Here is a 23,972-nt window from a genome sequence, read left to right as displayed (position 1 = left end):
GAATATATATTTCAGCAACTGGCTCGCTGATGTTTCGCCAATATTGTTTAAATAAAATATTTTGATTCGACAATATGATATTAGAGGTGATATCGAAGCTTTTTTGGAAATGTTCTCTTCATGCCTGTAGATCTATACCTAGACAGAATATGTACAATGTAATTTAAAAAATAAAAAATCAATTAATTGTAATATAATTTCTTATTTAAAAATTTTATAGCATTTCCACCTTCTCTTCTATAATGTATATAATGTATATTTTCAATATTAAATAGATTTCACGTCATTGTCTCATCCGCAAACTATTATATCAAGGCATTTCATCGCACGTTTTTCATTAATCTTATCATATTGAAGTAGCAATTGAAGCTTTATGCTTTACGATGAAATATATCACTAGCGTTTCAATATCTGAAGAAAGACTATTCAAGTAATCAATACAGAAATCTATGTGGTCCATAGATCGAGCTCGTCGGCATAATTTGACCATCTACATGAAAAACATTTTTTTTCCTCCGCTATACTAAATTCAAGCAAAAAACTGCCGAAGCGATTGCAGTTAAGAAGCAATAAAGTTAAGAAGCAATCGCTGCAAATGAAATTCAGTGCGACCTCGAGAGAACCCATAATTTCGCCAGCGGGGATGCTATTGCGCCTTTTTGCTGCGATATAAAACATATAGTTGAGTCCACACAAGTGTAGATTCAGAATAAAAAATATGATTTGTAGGTTACGGCTTACGCGACGGTCTCAAGGTTCAAGATAAAAGAATGAGAAGATCAGAGGAGTCAAGGGCTAATTAAATTGACGTTTGATCACTAAGTTCAAATATTAGAATAAAGATTAAAAGATCATATACTTAAATTCGCATTTATAAATGTAATATGAATGGTGGACTTGAAATTTTAGTGAAAACATGATCACATATTAGATCTTAACATTGTCTCATAATTTATAGTCAAAAATATTATAGTGTTCTGATAATACTAATAAATAAATGCGAAACGAGTTCAGTTTCACATTAAATTGCATATATTATATAATATTTAGCATATAGAGATTTATTTGATTATTTCAAAGTACTAACAACTGAATATTTTAGCAATAAAAGCGTGTTATCCAAATGTTTCATAATTTCCTAGCTAATAGTTTTTAAGTCCGTAAAGTTAAGACTATGAATTAGAGGTTATAAGGATTGCAAATTGAAAATTAGAATTCAATCAATTAGAATAAAATGGATTAAAATTAAAATTATCTCTGTGTGATTGATCAAATTATAATCTTCAATCAAGTTATATAATTTTATTTAATCCTCATTCTCTAAAGTATAGTCTGATACGGGCTTAACACATATTGTATTGATAATATATGTATAGTAGTTAAATAGATGTTATTTTATTTTACATTTCTAAGAAGACAAATGATAAAATAAATTATACAGTATAAAGCGCATTTCAAATGTCAAATGCTATTAGAAATAAACTAAACCATTAACTATACACATACTTTACATTCGCTGTTTCCAAGTTTACTTCCCTTCTTCAGGTGTTAACTGCCTTTTATTATAGATCTTTTAAGAGTTATAGCTCAACATGATATTCTTTACACATCAATTGAAACGAATTAGAAAATGGTAAAACATCCACGTGAATTCAAATTTAATTAAAATGTAATTAAAGTAATTACATTTAAATTGACGTATTTTTAGAAATATATAATTTTTTACACTATTTTGAAAGATTAAAGGTAAAAACAGGTACAGCTCCAATACCTAATTTGTGATGATTGAACATTTACCATATTTATCCCAATTAATTCCGCATCAAGGAATGGTTCTCACTTTTCTCGATTTGTTTCTTCTACCCGTACCAGCCATTTATCTTGGAGCGAAAGAGACACATTCAGCAAATTTGCGTGGGCATTCAAGGTCAATAGAAGGCGGAAACATCGGCTCATGCAATCGATGCCGGCAATCCGGATTACCATTTGGCAGAAGAACCTGGCGGGTTTTAATACGCCACTGGTGCTATGGTAAATTCATCGATTCATCTTCTGTCCTCTCCATTCTCAAACTTTCTGTTTTATTCTCTAGCTAATAATACCGAAAAATGGAAGTTGTCTCTTCGTTACTACTCGCTCGTTCGACCGCGAGCACGATTGGCGTTTTAATTCGAAGTTTCAGTGAAGTTCGGCAGAAGAAAGATAACTATCTCTACTCTTACAAAATATCGCTCGAAAAATATCTCGCGCAAAAGGAAATAGAAATGTCAAACGCGCGAACTTTTTCGGAAAACTGGCTTGCTCCTTCTATCACGAGGTTCCTGTTTCGATCCTACGAAAGTTCAAACAAACTCGATTTTTCTGGGAATTTTTGCTCGGGATTTCGATGAGAAACAATTTCGAGAAAAAGAAACGATCTCCGTTTTCAGTCATTGTCAGATAAACGATAATCTTTAAATTGGGTGCATCATACAGCTCTCGAAATTCGCGAGAACTCGAACGTGCGGGAATTAACGAAGTCCTAGGAAATTCAACTCCCAGAAATGTCCGCTCACCCGAATCTCTGAATTGCTCATTGAACCACTAAGTTTCGAAGATTCGATATCACAACCCATTCGCGCGCGTTACAAGTCATCAATGCGAATCTTCGTGAGACAATAGAAGCTTTGGACTAACCACGATGTCGAAAGATGCGTCCCGAATGATCTAATGAATATTCAGAGAGATTCTAAGATCATGGTTCTTCAGTAAAGAGCACGCATTGAGGACACTTCAATTAAAGTATAAACACACTTAGCTTTTCAATTGAAAATTTGTTTGCGTTAAAAGGACTGTTTGTAGCATTTTCGGAAAAAATAAAACAGAGCTATATAAAGTATAATTCTATATAATATGCTTTATCTTGAATCATAATAATTGTAAATTGAATTATAAAAATAAATTAGCTCGTTATTTCGCAGAAAAATTTTCATTAATATAAAAAAATTATAATAAGTATAGATATTTGTACTATGGGAATTTTTTACAATATATAATTTTGTATAAATTTATTAAATGGTCTATTTGATTGCTAATGTCAACTATTTCTCTTGTTTCTATCAGATTTTAAAATATTTAATTTTAATAATTAATTTTTCGCCTTTAATTTCGCGCCTTTCGTCTAGTAATCTAATGGTATAGTATAATAATCTAAATGTGATTTATAGTGGTAAACAATTAATTTACTGAAAAACGCCTCAAACTCTCAATATTTGTCGCTTACTGTAATGGGTGTGATATACAGCCAATGAAATAACCGCTGTGAAAATTGACGTCTGCTCTACTTCCGCGTCACAGTCACAATTTTCAAAGGTAAACGATCGCGGCGGCTGGGAATATATTCAATCGAGCAGGAAGTCACATGGAAGAAAGAAACAACTTCGCTTCCGGCAGTTCGTCTGTCAATCCTCTCGAAAGCACACAGAAAATGACAAAGCGTAAGACGAAGACAGAAATCGGGAGCCATTACATGAAAAATCGAGATACGAAAGAAAACGAGAAGGCAGATATATAGTATAGTAATAGAAATAGCAGAATAAAAAATTTACCACATGCGAAGTTTTTCACGCCCGACAAATTTAGAACGCATCTGAAAAATCGCAAAAGAGAATACTGTCGAAAGAGCGATTTATTCCCGTTGATCGCGGATTTTCCCTGTACATCCGAATTGAATTGTACAATGGAAAAAAAAAATGAAAGTGGACGTTTCTTAGAGAAATGTGTTTTTATTTGGCACCGGCGCAAAATGAATCGGGATGTACGAGTATCTAAAACCTGAACTATCGAATTTCCGAGGGAAGCATATTGCGGTAGTTTAAAGCTCGAAAAATGTTCCGTAAAATAAATATACGTATGAAAGGAAAGATTATCGAAGTTATTGAACTTTAGCTTTTACATAAATATATGTAAATATTTACAGTACACATACAGTATCTAAATATATTTTCGTAAAATACCCGAAAAACTGTAACGCTCTAAAATAGATAACTAAATTCTAAAATTGGGTAAAACTATATTAATTCATGCATTGTTATTTAAATAGAGAATCCTATATTGTTATTTCAGCAATAAAAGTTGGGAAGAGCAATTTTGTACTGGTACATATAGTGCTGTTACATCTCTCTGGATGTATTTCATGCTGTCGCTAATACGGGATTTTTCATATTCGGGATATTGAAATGCCCGAATCGATTGTCGAATGTGTAAACGTGTTTCAGATTAACTCTCAAATCCGATGGCGAAAAACGACCTGATGAAAACAGGAGAAATCGAACGTAGCCACCGTCTTCTTCGGACGATATCCATCAATGGGAAGTGGCCGAACATGTTCTTCTCCCCGATCTTCTCCTCGGTCTTCACCTGGCCAGTGTGAAGTAAAACTTCAAGCACACTTGCAACTTTGCTTTTTCAGCAAGAAGTATTTTCGCTACGTGCGCTAAGTTACTTTCATTATTAATGCTTGTCTGCTGTTTCCATCATACAGAATTTATCGTTGTATTTTAATAAAGTTTATATAATATATAGTTAATAGATATAATTATTAAATTAATAAACAAACTATAATTAAAATATCATTCCATAATATTTCATTATACATATTTTATAAATCACAAATTATGCTTATATATATAATAAATATAATATAATTTATGATTTATAAAATATGTATAATGAAATATTATGGATAATATGATATTTTAATCATAGTTTGTTTATTAATTTAATAATTACATCTATTATAAGCTTTGTCGTCGTGTAATTGCTCTTTCTTCTATATTTATTACTTTTGTTTCTATGCCTGTTTTTTAAACAACAAAATATATAAACATAAAATTATGCACAATGTTTGCGAAATAAAAACTTGAAAAATTACTTCTTAAAAAGAATAACACTAATCTCAGAAATCGTAGATCAAATACAAAAATATATTCCCCGAATGCAAAGTTCCCGTTAAGTTATCAGCATTCTACACGAGCGTTCTACCGTAAAGGATAATGAGCTTATCATTTATCATGAAAAAGCAGTAGACTGCGAAGAATGCAAACATCAAAGATTTCGGCAGACGTTCTGATAAATAAAGAATATCGAGACGCCCGCACATACGAAAAGTTCCCATTTCTGCGTGTACGTGCATAGCGCGTGACTTCCTGATGGCGACGATATGCGTGTGAATGGCGACATCATACAGCATCGGACATTACGATTATTACGATCAAATGACCGCGACGATAACGCAGAATGGAGTGGTGCCATGGCCCTGCTCACGAGGACGAGAATCGGTCCACTTATGAATTACCGTTACTACTTACCAGTTTGCGCAGGCGAAAGCCACTTCAAGTGATCAAGGAGTGCATTCGAAGAGTACACGAGAAACAATCGTATATGAGCGATCAAGACGTGCCATGGCGAAGAAATCGGGAATTTGAGCGATTTTCCACGGAATCAATTCAGTACCTTAAACCTCAACATCGGTAACGACATTTCATTTCGCAGAAAGTAGGCGACATTATCGCTGCGGGAAATAAAAGTTGTTTCTCGCATTCAACGGAAAGTATAGGAGGGATTACTTGAAATTATACAAATGGAATAATCGCAATTATTTTTGACATTCAATTAGTTTTTCCAGTCGAAAAATATTTTACGATTGTGACCCTATTCCTTATTCGATCTGAGAAAAATGCTCCTGCATTTTCTGATTACATTCTTAAATTCTATCATAGTCATCCTCCCCTTATTAGAATAATATTAAGCATCGTTAACACCGCGCACGATAATGGTAATTAAACCGATGTCGCTGAAAGTTATAAGCCAGAATATTATACGTGTGATATAATCCCGCAACTAATACAACGTAGTGCTTTACGGCGCATAATTATACACACTCGATAATTGAGGAGCCAACATTCTTATAATGAGCGATTTCGCTTGATAACTTTATATGCTCATTTATCTTGCGCGGAGCGGCAATTCTATTCATAATTCGATGACCGGCGATACTTTCGCTTTTCCTTTGCGTATCATCAATAGCCGTATAATAATCGATCCCACCGCGGGACTGTGTCATATAAATGAGTAATACAGTCGTATTGTACAATTGAAGATATTCTCAAGAAAATGTAAGCGTTAACTTATTCTTAATAAAAAAATGTAAAAGAGATGGAGGAAATGTGATAATATAAATGGAATCTGCACATCCTGACGATAATCTTTTTCCATAATATTTTAATTTTATTCAATTGTGCATTAAATAAGTATTATCCAATATTTAACAGATATTATTTTCAAGCTGCATCAGGCTTTTTGCTAAAGCATTATCAATAGAGGTCAGTTTTTAATATTTCGGGGAAATCCTTCAATTACGCGTTACGAAAATATTCATTTTTAAAAGTAATTAAATTATGCAAGAAACACGAAAGCATTAATTTGTATTGTTCTTAAATAAAGATATCGTGGTATCAAACGCAAAATGTAATTGTTACTAAATACTCTTGCATCACATAAATGACAATTACAAACAGCAAACGTGTTCGCACTCGATTCCCTTATAATGGATTATAGGGCAAACTGTGTGGCAACTATTATCTTTAATGCATGTACACAGAATATCGATATAAATATGTACACGTTCATGGATTTTGCTAACTCACGATATAACACAGAAAATATTAATACTGTGGAAAATGTTTAGAATAGCGTGAAAAAAAAATATTAATTTGAAAGTTCACAAAAGCGTTACAAACTTTCATATTTTTCACAAAAAAAGAATCTTGTTTTCTCACCATAAATGATAAATTATGAAGCCAAAATATGTTTATTTTTATGCACAAAATATATAAAGCCAAAATTACGATTTTATTATTATAAAATCGTAATTTTTTTTAAAACGTCTACCGAAATAAGCGATATCGAAACAATACAGGTGTCAGTGACACGTAAGCGTATCAATTGATACATGTTACAACGTGTCAGACATGAGGCTGCACGGTCAATCCCTTTCTACAATCCTTTTAATTCCTGTCCCTTCGGCAAATATGCGCACGGGAACACAACGTATCCCGTCTATCTCCGCACGCGTGCGTGCATCAACATAATCATCCGCGTTGGTACACGCAGAAATATTAATGTAACGCTCGCCGCGGCTGTTGGAGCAGCAACAGCGTTGTAATCGGGCGTTTCCTCATCATCACATATGAAGTGGTGTCAGGTCCTCCAGAGCACGGCCGGTCGGTCACTTCCATGCAGGGACATCGTATACGACAGGACATTGTCCATTATCATCGCATGCCATCCTCCTCCTAATTTTCTCCCTTCTTTTTCCATGGCCATCATCAGTACGTCGCTCGTAAATCTTCTCGAGGCTCTCCAAGTCAATGGTCTACGGGAATCAAAATCCCTGTTGGATCCACGATCGTAAAAACCCAAACCGATCTTATATTTTAGTTACGATCGTCGTGGGAGAAACGTAAAACGTTCTCGCCTTGTAAATCCAATTTCCTTTTCATCTCGTAATTAAACACGGAAAGAACAGTTTTACTAAAGTTTTATCTTTATAAAAATTTAACTGAACATAAACCTAAAAACAATTTTGTTGGGTTATCAAAATAATTGTGTAGGATGTTCAAATTGATTACTAAAAAAGTTTTACAGCATTAGTTGCTCATACTTGAGATTCCTACGTAATTATTCTAATAGTATAACAAAAGGATTTGTGAAATTAGCACGACATGCTACTAATTAAAAAAAAATTATAATTCTAGTAGCGTTTTTTATAGTTTCACAGTTTCTTATAAAAACAAAAAAAAGTTCTGCATTTTTTATACGAAATAACCAAAAATAAAAAAATTTCGTGCTACATTCGCGAAATTAGCACGTCATATTTTTATTTCTGATTTTTTTTTGTATAAAAAGTATGAAGTTGGTACCTTATCTTTTTGCACTACAAATTTTAACGCAAGTTCCATTTGCAGCCGTATTAATTCTATAATGTCTAACAGAATTTATATAGAAACAATTCCATTGATTTAACAAAAAAATAACATTTAAAAATTTGAGATGATAATTTCCCGTGGCACCTTAAAATAAAAAAAATTAATTTTAATCATGAAATTTTATAAATCTCGAAGAGTTTTATAGTTCCTGATAGGTTTTAGCTATTATAGTTTCTCTAAGTATTTTTAAATATTTTTTTAATCTGATCGCTGGCATCTCATCACACAAGTGAACTATCAGGTAACGGCCAATTTCAACCAACTTTTTGGTATTTTCCGATAGTTCCGCAATAGTTCCAACACTTTCTGGGAATACTTCCCATAGATGAGGATGCCAGAGAGCATTCATGTTTAATAATTATTTAAAAATACCTATAAAGGCCAGGATTTTGAGCAAAACATATAGAAAGCGCTAGAACTATTGCAGAACTATCAGAAAATTCCCCAAAAAACTAAAAGTGCTATTATAACTGTCATTATTTTTTTTTTATATTAATAAAATGTACTAACTTCACACATCCACAACAAAATTATTTTTAGATCTGTATCAAAAATTGTTTAGCATTTCAGTAAAATCGTTCTTTTGTGTACAATGTTCATATATATAATATGCTTGTAAATTACATGGGAAATAATTTTATTTTTATCTTAAATTTTATATTAGTTTTATATCCATTTCACGAAAAAATTATTACAATTTTAAGCGTATAAAGACGAATTACTTTTTATATTTCTTTCTCATTTTATCTCACGTAAAAGTTTGATTCAATTCGAACTTTTAGAGAAAGTAATTAGAAGAGAGAAAGAAAGAAAAAAAAAGAAAAAAATTATCTCAGCCAACTATCTAGATTCACGGATAAAATAAAGAAATATTCAAAGGTTGCTATGTGCGTTCTTCTGCAATGGCAGTGGAACAAGTTTGAAAATTAAACGGATTGCTTTTTTCTTTCTATTGGACACAAAGACGCGCCTGATAATTTCCCATCATTGTTCTTTATTCTCTGCGTTCCACCATTATCGATTTCTTGTCGACCGTAAATTTGGAGATTCGTCGCATCGTCGCGTGGAATTTTCGTTGCGAAGTTAGCCGAATAGAAGGTCTGAGAGACGATTTCGCAGAAGGTCATGGTTCAAAGTGACGCAGCTGACAAAAAGACGATGGACAAGGTAGTTACTGCTAGCTTGAAGCACTTATCTCGATCCGATTATAAAGCTCAGCTCAGTCTAATCATACCGTCAATTTAACGTTATTTATTTTAAACAAATGTAATTTAGATAAAACTTTTACATTGTGAAATAAAATTTGAAATAAAACTCCTGTTATCATAAAATATTCGGACAGATTTATCACAGATGTATTACAGTATTATTTATCTTCCTCTTACTTTACGAATGCAAAAGAATAAATCCAAGCAATTAGCTGATAACAGCTGTTATTCGCATAAATATTTTAGTGTTTTAAAAATTATTTTTATACGTTCCTTTACATTCTAAAAGAAATTTCATTCGAGGGAAGTTCTCTCGTCAAAATATGAAATCGCTTCTCCTTTGTTACAGCAAAATGCATAAATAACTACACAGCAACTGCAAAATAGGAAAATTTTATGAATTAAAGTCATTTTTTTTTGCGGTGTACAAACCATCATTTTAACGAACAAGACAAATTCTCGCAGTTAGCGAGCCGAAAAAACTGGGAGAAATTAGTTTTCGCCGAACTAAATTCTCGTTGAATTCAGTTTTCCATTCTAGACACAAGCGGTGGAGCACTGCACAAAGCCTGTAATGAATTAACACGCGAACGCCCTCAACGCATAGACTGTCTTAAGTACAATGTGGAGCTCGATCGCAGCATCGACCTCATCTTTGTCACCGTTTCTATCGCCACTTGTTTTGATTTCAAATGTCAATTAATTGCTACCGGTTTCGCAGAGCCAGCTATTATTTCTCGCCATGACACAGTGCGCTATTCAATATTGATACTATTTATTAAACATCCTAATTAATATGCCGTATCTGTATTAACTTCTTTTTAGCACATTTGCTTGTTCTCTATTATGGGTACTATTGATTTCATTTATAATATACAATTATAGTCGTGTACTTTTAAAAATATCGTTTCAATTTACGAATGCATCCTGTATAATGATAATTTCATGTAATGTCATCGTATTAATTTTAGAACTAATAAATCATTCCTCTTATAAACAATGATTCAGATTTTCAAGAAATAAAAGTAAAAATAACGTACACATTCTAACTGTGTTTCATGGCAACTGTGCCTATTAATTTCTGAGAATTCATATTTATATATTCAATATATGTACAATATATATACAAAATATTAAGAAATTCCATTCCTTTTATTCATTTCTTTGAACGATCGATATTTCATTAATGGAAATTTGATTTGACGAATTTTTCTTTCAAAGAATGACAATCAAAACTCTTTAATTGTCAAACTTAAATATTCCGATAGTTAAAGCGCAAATTAAAATTCTATTAATTGAAAAATCTGAAAATACTTGCTTAGATATAATAAAACTTTACTATATATCTGTATAGCTTAGTTAAATGAAATCTCCGTGCAATAATGCATACTTTCGATTATATACAATCGGAAAAATTAATTTTCGAATGATAATTTCTGTAGTTGAACAGAGTGTCGGAAACTGTGGAATATCTACGTAGATTTATGACAATTATGACAGTCATACTTAGCACGTTAAATGCGTGACGGAAATGTAGGTCAATGCGGTATCGTACTATGTAATTCTTTGTTATGACTGAGAATGCAGTGAAGTGCAACATGTAATCAATTAGCAACTAAATGAACGTCTCGTAAGTAAGCACAGTGATGTTTAATAATTCAATTATTAAATCACGGTTAATGCGGTAATACGCAAGTAATTAACATAATTCGTCAAAAAATTCATCATCATTTTCCTTGTAAGATGTAGCTGAGTAATCGTTTTCGCATTGGCGCAATTAATCAAATTTTTCATTATCCTCTCCTGTTATGCACTTTCAAATTAGCGAATTTTCTTCCAGCTACATTGAAGAATCAGTTATACAAGCTATTCATGTTAATTGATAATTTTTTTCCTTGACGAGCGCATAGAAACGATGCATTTATCTTATATGCGCAGTATAATAGCAAGCAGTATAATATACTTATTATAGCTAATCGATAAACCTACTAATGGATTGGTATAGAATTATTATCAGAAACCTTGTCACGACCTTGTTTCGCTTTTTTCAGCTATGGCTATCGTTATTCACTGCGAATACTAAAAATCTATACTATACGTAAACATATAGATTTTCATTATTTGTAGTGAATAATGGAAAGCAGTTTTCCTGTAAAAATTTACATATCATTCTATATATAGACTTAAAAAAAAAATTGTAAAGGTAATAAAAATACTCTTTTTTACGACAGCCTTTTTTGTATATTTTGTATTTCCTTCAATAATACTTTAAAATCAGAAACTTTAACAAAAAAAGCTTATGTGTCACAAATAGAATTTATTATTATTTCCTGAATCAAAATTATACTTTTAAAGTGTAAGACAATTGAGGAAAATAAAAATAACTATAAAAAATCATTTAAATGCTGTAAATGTAAATCCCTTTTCATATTTTCCACTTTTGAATTATCTCTGTAAAAATGTCACGATATCATTATTGGTACAAGGAAAACTTTGAAACAGCGCGAGCAATCGATAGGAGAAATCGTTCAGAAAGTCGATAGAATTAAACTGAATTAAAGTTTTCTAAGCGTATCGGAAATACGAGAATTAATGATGCACAAATAATTGATCAATCTGTTTAACTTGCGTAATTATTGCAGTGATTAAGGGCACAAGCGAGATTTGCAAAATTAGTTCAAATAAGCTTTCGTTAATTAATTACTAAAATTATGTATTTAATAATCGATTAACCAAAAGCTTATTCAATTATTTCTGCAAACTATTATATACTATTTTATATATATATATGTATATATATATATACATATACATATATCATTACACATATTATATGTTTCTGTAGATATATGTGAATTGTTCTGATATAAAAAATTGTCTTTGTTACGTGGCAATTTTATATAAATACGGAATTAAAACTCATATTTACAAAATTTAAAATTTTATACTTTAATATCGCTTTTAATATCTTGCGATATTAAAATGTTATTAGACAATAAATGAAATGAATAAATGAAATGACTTATTATGTATATCATTTTTAAATAAATATCTAACTTTTTAAAATATAATAAATATATCTACATGTGACAACGAATGATTCTAATTGGATTAATAAAACGTGCTAACATTTCTTTCACTTTGTGGCTAGAATACTATATCACAGTTCGTTAGCGGTTTAATTAATGTGAAGAAGAAATTAGAAAGGAGGGAATTTAAGAAAGACTACATATATTTAGAACGAAACAGAAAGCGACTAGACAATTAATGAGCATGATGCTATTATCATGCAATGGAACTCTTCTTTTTTTAAGTCAATACTAATGGAATACGATTGGAGTGCCTTTCATGGAAACTGTATTCTGACACAAATGCAATAGTCGTCCCCATGTTTCCACGAACACATCGATATCCGAAATAAAAGCGACGGTTTTAAAAAACGGTTTCATACGAATGCGATCAGTACACGTCATAGAGTCGGATCATTTTTGTACGACTGGTTTTATCGACTTATTCTACTTTGAACAAGAAAAATATATCACATGGCAAAGAAATGAAACGAATATTTGAAAACGGAGAAATAAATTCGAAAGTGAAGGAATAATATAATACTTCCACGAAAAATATGCGGTGCGGAACCATTTCTTTATATATTTTGTTTTCATTATATACTTATGTTTGCTTTCTAGTAAGGATATTATTTGAAATTTGAGAAGGTAATATACAAGAAATAACACTTTGATATCCCACTTCTGAGAAAAAATACACAACGTTTCACCATTATATTTTCTGCTGGTGAAATGCCTCGTTAAGCAGAAACGCTTACATAAACGATGGTAGAATTTATGCCGCACGCACTTGCACACAGATAGAAACATTATTCTACTTAGAGAGAGAGGGGGAGGGGGAGAAAGAGAGAGAGAGAGAGAAAAAAAACATATGACACCGCGCATAACACACGGATACAAACAGTAGTGTTGTTAGTTCTCTCGCTAGTAAGACAATAGCTCGTTTTGTTAAACAACAAGACGGGCTCTCTTTAGACTTCAATTTATTGTATCGACATCGCGAGTTCTATGAGAAAAAGCAAAGATAAAAAGTAAATATTAATTGTAAACCCGTTAATTTCATACCTTTAGTATGCACAACTCAATAATTGAAACAATGATATGCTGTTTTACAGATTTAATTGTACCATCGTACATGTATTGTAATAATTTTCTTCTATCCGTGATATGTTATAAAAGGATTATAATAATTGAATGGGATTTTATTGAAGTCCGTTAAGAAGCTTTGAATGTGAACAACTGAAGTAAAATTAATCAGTCGATAAACATCGATTTAATATTACTTTTTTTTTCGTTTTATGAACCGTATAAATTATGAACATGTACATTTGATGACAAAATAATTTATTGCTCAATATTTCACGGAGTACTATACAATTTTCGATAATTTTTATATTGATATGCAAGTGTAAAATAATTTACTAATATTAAGTCATTTAAAAAGTATCCGCGGTTTTTTGTTCAATTTTTGAATGATATATTCGTGTACATCTTGCAAATTTTGAGCATTATTGATTAGTTACAACACATAATGTTTAGTATTCAATATTTAATTCATTTATTTGTATCAACAAGCATTAATTTGGAAGGAATCTTTTTTCTGCTTGTAATATTGTGGCAAACAGCGTTGAAGTTTTATCATAAAAAACTATTATGACGATTTATTAAGATTTATATTGCTGTCCATAGAACTCAAGACTTTCTAGAAATAGATACTCGACGGAAATAAAGACTCAACTATGCCCGGCACGGTGAACTTTACATTTTTGCGCTATATAATAACATATACGTCACGTTTCTATGCACCCGAGAATGCAGTTCTCGGTACATACTTATTTCACCTTGTTATCCGACATATTGTATGAGTTCTGTTAACTTTTCGATATTTTTTATTAATATCGATTAATTTCACTCGTTATTAGAATAAATTATTAGGTGTTGGAATTAATTCGTAGCGTTTTTAATGAAAGAATGTTATTTATTTCACATGAGCATTAAAAAATACATTAATGAAAGTACTTCCCATCACTTGTAAAACGCTACGAATTAATTCCAACACCTAATACTTTATCGTATTTTCAATGTAGATACGATTCCGTAAATTTATAATTCTGAAAATAGCAAGCGAGAGAAACATTAAAAAAAATTTATTTATTTTATGACTTTAGTTCGTAAAATGCTTCAAATGTTCCAAATTGAGAGAATGTGTATATAATTTCGACGTAACATCTCTACAGAACGCGTTTGTGGATTAGTCTCACACAAAAATTGAATTTTTTTTACTTTATGTATTCTCTTTTGAAATGTGTACATTTTCGAGTAATTCTATTTCAAACTAGCAGGAAAAGCACGTGCAATTAACTTTCTAATCTTTTCTAATCTTGGGAAGACGTTTTTATTACGTTTTATTTTGTCTTGCAAAGCTATTCATCAAAACCTCAGCAAATCGAGAGAAAAGTGCAACTAAAACTGAAAATTGTATTCTCGGCGATGACGCGGAAACACATTTGGGATTCTCTTATGGCGAGACGCCGCAAGATGCTGTATAGAATTTGCGAGTGTATAATGGCCTGCCATAGTCGAGACCTATATTTAGCGGCCCGCAGTTTGCTTTTTCTGATGAACCATTAAAACTTCGTTGAACCAAGCCGGAAGCTCAGCTCTAGATAGTCTCCAACTTGAAGACTGTTCAAGCTTTAGGACGCTTAAGCACGGTCTTAAGGCTAGACTCTAGAGAAACAGCATATAGTGAAACGGATTACACGAAACGCACGTATTTATGATAAATACATGTATTATCCGAGTTACCGCAAACATATTCCATTTTAGAAGAATATATGTTGAGGTGTTGATTCTTTCGTAAATTTGATCGAAATTAAAAAGAATATATTTCCATAAATATTAAGTCTAAGGTCAGATGATATTGATCTGTTGACTTGTTAATTAATTAAAATGATAGCAAATTGCGTAAAATAATTTAAAAAAAGGATGAGGCAGGGTAATTTGGATAGGTTAACAAAAATTTTGAAATTGTATAAAATTAAGATCGCATCATGAGATATTCAATTAAATATACAAAACATACATTATTGCTGCAATAGAATATGTTTTGTATGTTTGATTAAATACACAATGCGACCTCAATCGTTTATATAATTTAAAAATTTTTGTTAACCTATCTAAATTACCCCACTTTATCCTAAATTAAAAAATAATAACAGTTCTGAATTTACACCTTTCATAATTTTTTATTACATAATTGTATCAATGATCAGTTGTTAATAATCGTGATTCCAAGTGATACGTTCATTTTACAAACGTGCATTGAAATATAGCATGAGTATTTTTCCTGTGAGATAATTTATATAGATACTGTGTTGTAATTGTACTTATGACAATACAGCGAAGTTACGTAAACCGGTAAACTCGGATTTGAAATAAACGTGTGTTAGATAAAACAGCCGGACGTTTGCTATCATCAAAATAATCTACATTGTTTGAGATTAATTTATATTTTGTAATTTATATTTATATATGTTCGTATTAACATTCTGCGAATTGCCCAATGCCAGCACGTTTCGCGTGACTGTTCATCGCCTCGCTACTTTAACTTTCTGTTATTATTTTCACTTCTTGCTACTTGCTTATTAAACGCGCGTGAACACAAAGATTTCTCAGAACAATGCGTTCGCTTCTTACATACAACCGAACTCTCTTTCTCTATAACAAGCGCACCGCAAACGCTTCTGAAGTAAAGTTTCAGTCGATTTGATCGCTATCCAATCCACTTGAAATTGATGGTACATGTCGGAAAGAAATATTTTGCGCGTTTATAAAATCCTACGTGCTGAATAGGATCAGTTCAGCGAGTTAAAATTGATTTCACACTTTGAGTGCGCACAGGAAAGTTAAAGACGATGTTATTGAAAAGCATATACCTTTGTAGATAAACAAAAACACTGTGTATCTTTGTGTTCACGAATTTAACCAGGAAAGTATTAATCGTATAACATACATTAAGTGTCCCAGATTTCCCAGTTCTTTTTACGAGATGAGTCGAGTCACAGTACACAAAAAAAGTGTATTGATTCTAAAAACTCTCGACTCATCTCGTAAAAAGTACTGTGGGAAATCTGAGACACTTAACGCATATCATACGATTAAAACTTCTCTGGTTAAATTCGTGAATACAAACATACACAACATTTTTTTTTATCTACAAAGATATATGCTTTTCAATAACATCGCCTTTAATTTTCCTGCGCGCACTTAAAGTGTGAAATCAATTTTAACTCGCTATCCCCATTAATGGTATTTCAGAATAGCAACACTCACCTAGTGGAATGATCGACAAAGGAACCGCCATCCAGAAGCCTCAGCTTGGCGAAAAGCACGGCACTGACGAATGGCACCGCCGTGAGCTCCTCGAGGTCGACCTCCACAGAGAATTTGTACTTTTTCTTTTTCATCATGAAGGCCATCTCACTGAGGCCGGGACACCGCACTTTGAATCCTGTTTGCGTGTAACGTGCAAGTCCTCAAACAAGTCCTGGAGGCAAGCAGGAATCTCGAGTTTGCCCACCTGTGTATGGACCCCTCCAGCGACACTACTGTCCCTGACTTCAATTCAACAATCGCGGATGATCCCGGCCGATCGATACATACGGCCAATTTCGTAACTTCCTGGAACCGGTTCGCGTTTCTTCGACTATCACTTCGCGTTTCTACGCATCATCGATCTCACTAACATTTCGCGCGCGCACGGGAAAGTCATTCCCGATGTTTAATTATGGAAAATATACACCGGGAGAGATAACGAAGCTCAATTGCCTAAAAATCTTCAGTTATTCGGTTCGCGCGATTGAGATTGCTGCCACAACTGAAGGAGAGGATTACGCCACACGATTTCTGCCATCGGGAGTTCTCCCCCAGAAGAGGAACGTCTTAGGAGCGAGTGCGACGTGACGGACGATGGTTTCGTGATCCCGCGGATGCTTCATCGACGCAACTTGTCGTTCCCACGTTCATCGACGTCGCGATAGGATTCAAGAGGAAGAAATGCAGCTGGCACACTTGCTCACCAGTTTCATTGTCTGGAACTGCAAGTAAAATTCAACGTTTTATTAGTGTGAACATAACGATGCGGGGCAAATAGGGGAAAAGTAACCGGTTTACGTGGCAAGAAAAAGAAAACGCAACTCACTTGTTGCGCGAAGAAAAAGAACGAATGAGCATAATGCGTATGACAATATTATTATACTTAAAAATGTAATAAAATTAAAATGTAATTAAGCCTCATCGAGACGTCTATTATTGGGTCATATAATTGCGAAAACACTAAGACTAAGTATTTCATACAATATTAATTGTATACAATAATAAATGGAAATTCCTTTATTAAAATTGGAATTAAAAATGCTATGCGTAAATATTGCGTCGTACTATTATGTATATAAATAACAAACTAACATGTATAAACAACAATAACAACTAAATGTATTAATAACAAAAAAATTTTAATCAAATAAGTAAGAAGTACAATTCGTCTAAAGTACAATTGAAGCTAGATTTTGTTAATTCAATAATACTTAATGAAACAAATATACGTTATGTTCTTGATTCAATAAAATTTTTTTGTTTCATTATATTGTTATTAAATCAATAAGATCATTTTCAATTAAAATTATTCTGTTGATACATCTTTTTTTTTTAACTGCGCGCCTATTATTGTAAAAAAAAGTATAATAATCGATAATAATAAACATACATGCATCATACAACAAAAAATAATATTTGTTTTTTTAAGTTATACACACACATATAATTATATATAAGAAATTGTTTAGATATTAATTAATAAATATTTACTGTAAATAAATGTTTAATCTCAATAATTAAATCAATGGTTCTTATACTAAATAAATATATTTACATTTAATAAATATTTAACTAGTATATTATTCAATATTTATTAAAACAAATATTTATTAAAATTTAGTCCATTTTCTTCAGTAATAACGTCATATCATATACATATATTACATAATTTGCTAAGTAAATAGAAAAACTTAACAAAGTCTAACATTATCTTTTTCTTTATGTATCACAGTAAAAAAATTTGTGTATTTGTGTTTGAAACAGTCCATTCACGTTTGTGTTAACAGTTTGTGTTAAATTTTTTAACATATTCGAGTATTAATTTAACATAACATGTGATTATTTAAAGATTTTTTTGTGAAATTGATATTCAATGTTTTTTAGTGTCAAAATGATACAATTTATGAGTAAGCGAACAAGTAACATAAAAATAATGTGTTTTAAAACGTAAATTCTAAGACAAACGAATAAAATCCGTTTTAATGTAACATATCATAAATATTAATTTTCTGACAAAAATGCTTTCACGGTCTGTTTACAAATTGTGCCGCTGTTATCTTTCTTTGTATTTATTCTCTTACATAATATTTGTGTTACCTTCTAACATATTCATCTTGTGTAAAATCAACTCAAAAATTTGAGTGAATCATTTGGGACATGTGATTTATGTTAAATTCAACACAATTTTTTCCAACTGTGTATGTTTATATTTTAATATGTATCAATATGAACGCATGATAACAAATTTATACACTATCAATTTAAGAGGCAAGATTCGTACATAACATGTCACAGTATTTTCCAAATTTATGCAGTTTTAGATAAAATATATGCAAAATGAAATATCCATTAAACACTTCGAGATTACAGCAATAACGGTAAAGATAAACGATAGCATAATTAATTACGCGGTAACAGAATTAAATAAAGCCAGAAAAAATATTATCTACATACGCTTGATGAAAGCAGAAATCATCCAAATCGTTATCTTTCAAATTTGCGGAAGACATCAAGATAACATCCTAAATATCAATGTTCTATGTACATTTCGTATTGCCAATATAGACTTTTAAATAATGTGCACATTATTGTGTTCTTTTCAAGTACATTCTGGTTCATTAATGGAACAAAAACATTTCCTCAAATAGAGATTATTGTTAACCCGGATAAGATAAAGAGAAAGATTAAATTATTATCTAGCAGTAATATTTAATACACATTTCTGTCGTTTAGTAGATGATTACAAAAGCCACACGCCGCAAGTGTTTTATTCACAGAAAAGCAAACAGCGTTCTTCGCCATTTCTTTGTGTTACAGAGTGTTTTAATAATTTGCAAATCGTGACAAAATTTATCGCGCGGCGAAATACCTGCGAGAGAAACGCTAACTACATAACGACTAATTAGAGAAACGGATGTTCTGAATATGCTAATGCGCTTGGAAATGCGAAGTCCATTCCTTTCCGGAATCGAGTTTCGGGATACGAATTAGATGAGCGCAACGTAGTAACGTGAAACACCAATGACTGATGCAGGTATAAAGGAGATAAAAACACAAGTACAACAACTGGCGCACAGTCCATTACGAAGCGGGAATTTAAGCTACTGGACGACGATGCCAAAATTATAAAGACCAGTGACAGCGATAAAAATATTTGAAAGCCACTTGACGTAGCGGGGAAATTTAATGCTTTCCAGCAATATTTCAATAGACTTCTCATCGCGGCTCAAAATTTATGATACAAAAGCAAAATATATTTCTTAATAAAATAACAAATGTTTGTGAAATAAAATATATGTAGTTATAAAAATTGAAATTTTCCAAATCAATTATAATATATGCATATATAAGTCATATAAATCAAAAGTATATATGAATATATAAAAAATATTATAATTTAAAGGTTTCAACAATACAAAAAGATAAATATAAAGAGAGTCGAAACGTTCAAAAAATAAAGAAGATCACATCAATCTAACATCTGATTATTGATTGTTCACTAAATAATTGCGCCGTTTATCGTTGCTGACTCTTATTAGCCTACTATATTTATCTTTTTGTATTATTTAAAATTCGAGAGTCTTAATATAATTATTGTTATTGTTTAAATGTTTTCGTTTAAGTTTCTTATACTTTTCGTAGAAAGAAAATTTTCAATAAATTAATTTCTTTTTCATCAAGTTAGAGTATTACTGATCTTTGAAAGTTGTAATCGATTAACAATAAAATATTCTTCACATATTAATTTTCAAAGACGCGAATAAGCGACTTTAACAGAACTTTGTATTTTTAATGTAAGTATCTTAAAAAATTAAAAAATTTTTGTTTAATGTATTTTAAATATTTTATTTAAATAGAGGGCTTCACAAATCTGAAAATTTTTAGAAAAATCAAATCAATTTGACTAAAGAAAAATCGATTCGAAATTGATTTAAAAAATCAAAATAATTGGATAATTTCAGAATATTAAAAGCTTTTTGAGATTATTGTTCTTGACAACTAAACTAATTTGAATCGATTTGATATATATACTTAAAATCGATTTTTATTATTAGGTGTTGGAATTAATTCGTAGCGTTTTTTAATGAAAGAATGTTATTTATTTCACATGAGCATTAAAAAATACATTAATGAAAGTACTTCCCATCACTTGTAAAACGCTACGAATTAATTCCAACACCTAATATAATTTGTCATTTTAATAAAAAATAAGATATCTTGTAGCTTATGATATCTACTATTGTTTTCGAAATAAAGAATTTATTTCATTTCAATAATTAAAATTTTTATTTATTAGAAATCGCCTTTAAAATATCCGTCAATTTTCGATTACGAGCAGTAATTCTATCCCAGTGTCTTTAAAAATTAAGGGGATATTCATTGATGGATTATCCGCTCATTGAGCGTCATTGACATCGATATCCACTCAACGATCTCGCTACTCTCCCTTAACTCGTCCGACTTTTGGATGAGATCAATCACGATAAGTGCAATCGAGAAGTATATAATTCCTCTCTCCCTAGATACTAATCTTTATAGGATTAATTTCTCCATGTCTAAGTAATGTGTATCAAAAACTAGATCGTTCTAATTTACACAAACCTTCTTCACATATATTACACTGAGAGAAAAGTGTTCGATATTTATGACTGTAACTGCATAGTAAAATAATTATGGTTGAGAACTCCATTTTTACAATTATTACTGCTATAATGTTAGTAATAACAATTATATTTATAGTTCTTGCAAAAATGTATATAGTTATTATCGAAAATCACTATAAATTATGGTAATTAATTGTAATTATTTTTTCTCTCAATGTATGAATTACTGCAAAGAAAACAAGGTTTGTTTCTCATTTACATCTTTAATATAAATATTAATATAAATATATTTGCATATATCGAATATACATATAGAAGAAGCAGTAAATCAAATATTTATATTAATATTGATATTAAACATGAGCAAAAATAAAATTTTTTATACACACATGTGTACATGTGCGTATATATTTTCGAATTATTTGTATTAAAAATATCTATGAATATTATATACGTACATATTACTTTATAAACTTTCATATAGTATGTATAAAATATATATTATATTGTAAATACTATATACATATTTAATATTATACATTCATACATTTAAGCACACTCACACGCACAATTCGAATAGCCAAATTTCTCGTACGTGCCATCTACAAATTTCTACAAATCATTGCTCAACATAACCTAAAACGCCTTGAACCCTACAGTCCCGCAGAGGTGATCCCCATGTATATCGCATTCGTGCTCGACTGCGCGCATCGCGCGCACGCGATGATTGTGAAAGTATTGCGGAACGAGAGCAACGGCGATAAGAACGCACACGCAATGTACACACGTTCTTATCGCTCGGTCGGTCGTCGGCCAGTTGACAGATCGGTGATTGAGTTAGACGCCTCCGGACGGGATACACTGTCCTCTCTGACTCTCTGCGAGTCGCTCCGCGACGCCACGATGCCGTTTGCGTGCCTGAGTTCCGTCAGATTCTACCTAAGCGATCAGATTGCGTTAAATCCTAACAGTATATCATCGACTCCGAATCCTCCGGGATTACAAACCAATCTTCGCGAGGAAACTGAGTGCGCATTGAACGTGTTTCAGGATTTCGCATGATGTTTCAGGCGCGAAGGAGCGACACGAATGTCCCCTTGAGACACGAGATTTACTTCTTTTAATGTACGTCTCTACCAATGTGAATTAACTTTGTTCTTTACCCTTTCTAACTCCCATTTTTATCAATATAGATTAACTTCTACCTCGGTTCAACTTACTCTTCAGTTTAATCTCGTACTTAGAACTAGAAAACGATAAAGTTAATTGAACCAAGATTAAAATTAAACAACATTTATAGAACCGGGCATAATTCTTAGAATCAGAAAAAGATAAAGACTAAATTAAATGAAGATTAAGGTTAATTTCTATATTGATAGAAACGGTGTTAAATGAACTTCTTAGTCAGCTCATCTGTTCTCTCCAATGTGAAAAGAAAAAGTGAAAAGGATGAGCCGTGTAGGAAGTTGAGCTAAAAAAAAACAGGCCTAATGAGATGGTGAAAGCGACCGTGTCCGGTCGCGAGGCAGAACGCCGATGACCCTCCAGCGACTTCCTAACCTTTTGCGCGCGTCAAGCTAGCGGCATCAGGAGATCGATCTTCGGTGAACACTCCGATCCAGGACCCTCGACTCCGCGACTGGACGAATTTTCTCACGCGCGCGAATTGCAGCGGAACGTCAGACGAATCCTCGGGAATTCTCTCCACGAGAGAACCTCACCCGTAAATCGTTCGATGACGGCGCGGATGCGACAGTTTTATAACCTATCTCGCGCGCGTCAACGACTCGATGCCCCGATTTTCCTTTAATTCTCTGCTTTAATTCTTTCTCTTTCACCTGCTCGCGTTTCGTTTCGAACCCCATGGGGATGACATCACAAGACGAGAGAAAGAGAGAGAGAGAGAGATATTATCGATTCATGGATTCAGAAACGAATGCACAACATGAGAAAATTGACGGATGATACTTACCATGTCTCTGTAAGCTTCTCCTTGCACACTAGCCGATTTCACGCACTCTCACACTTTTCATGATCACAGACTCTCTCTTTCTGTGCGAGCTCTCGCGACGTTGATTACCACTACGACTACAAGTACCGCGGCGACGATGATGGTGACGGCGACAACGGTGGCGATCCTCGACGCGAAAGATATCAGAATCCCGTGAACGAAGAGACTGCGACCGCTTCACCTCACGCCCGACGTAACACAGCTCATCTAGCTCGCCAACAAACTGAACTGACTGCTGATTCGAACTGCACTATTGCACTCGGTGTTCGAGAATTACAGACTAGGTTTCGCGCGCATGCGCAACAAACGCGCTTCCCCAGTGAAGCACCTAGCTCGGGGAAAAAAGGCGCCGTTAAACGTCCAGAGAAAATCACAGATAAATTTTTGGTAAGTTAGTAAGAATTGTAAAATATAACAAATATATATACAATTATGAAAATCTATTGAATATATTGTAAAATTTATTTATTGAATACAAATAATAAAATATATATTATATATTATATATATATTATATATATATATATATATATATATATATATATATATATAAAATTAAATATTATACATTTTTGTATGTGTTTATAAGATACATATAATTTAAAGAGTATTTTAACTTTTAAAATGCACATGTCATTTATATTAATTTTATAATTTTTTAGTTTAATGAGTCAAAG

General features: G+C 32.1%; 1 protein-coding gene across 3 annotated transcripts in view; it reads right to left on the bottom strand.

Annotated features, from left to right (window-relative positions):
• The window catches only part of LOC105143371 (uncharacterized), a 77,287-nt gene extending 53,712 nt beyond the window's left edge, over positions 1-23,575 (bottom strand). For 2 of the 3 annotated variants that reach the window (XM_087403776.1, XM_087403774.1), the window contains exons 1-2: positions 23,257-23,574; positions 16,639-17,402 (exon numbers count right to left, since the gene is read on the bottom strand). In XM_087403776.1, the coding sequence (XP_087259902.1) occupies positions 16,639-16,784 (146 nt within the window). In that variant the 5' untranslated portion in view covers positions 16,785-17,402; positions 23,257-23,574. Of the gene's footprint in view, positions 1-16,638; positions 17,403-23,256 lie in introns of all 3 variants that reach the window. The other variant, XM_011051674.2, reaches the window with a different exon arrangement.
• Between the last annotated feature and the right edge of the window lie 397 nt (positions 23,576-23,972).

This window comes from Acromyrmex echinatior, chromosome 3 (genome assembly GCF_024713525.1).
Source record: "Acromyrmex echinatior isolate Ae372 chromosome 3, ASM2471352v2, whole genome shotgun sequence".
Lineage (NCBI taxonomy): Eukaryota > Metazoa > Arthropoda > Insecta > Hymenoptera > Formicidae > Acromyrmex > Acromyrmex echinatior.
The sequence above is the reverse complement of the archived record's forward strand: the minus strand, read 5'-3'. Positions and strand labels throughout refer to the sequence as shown.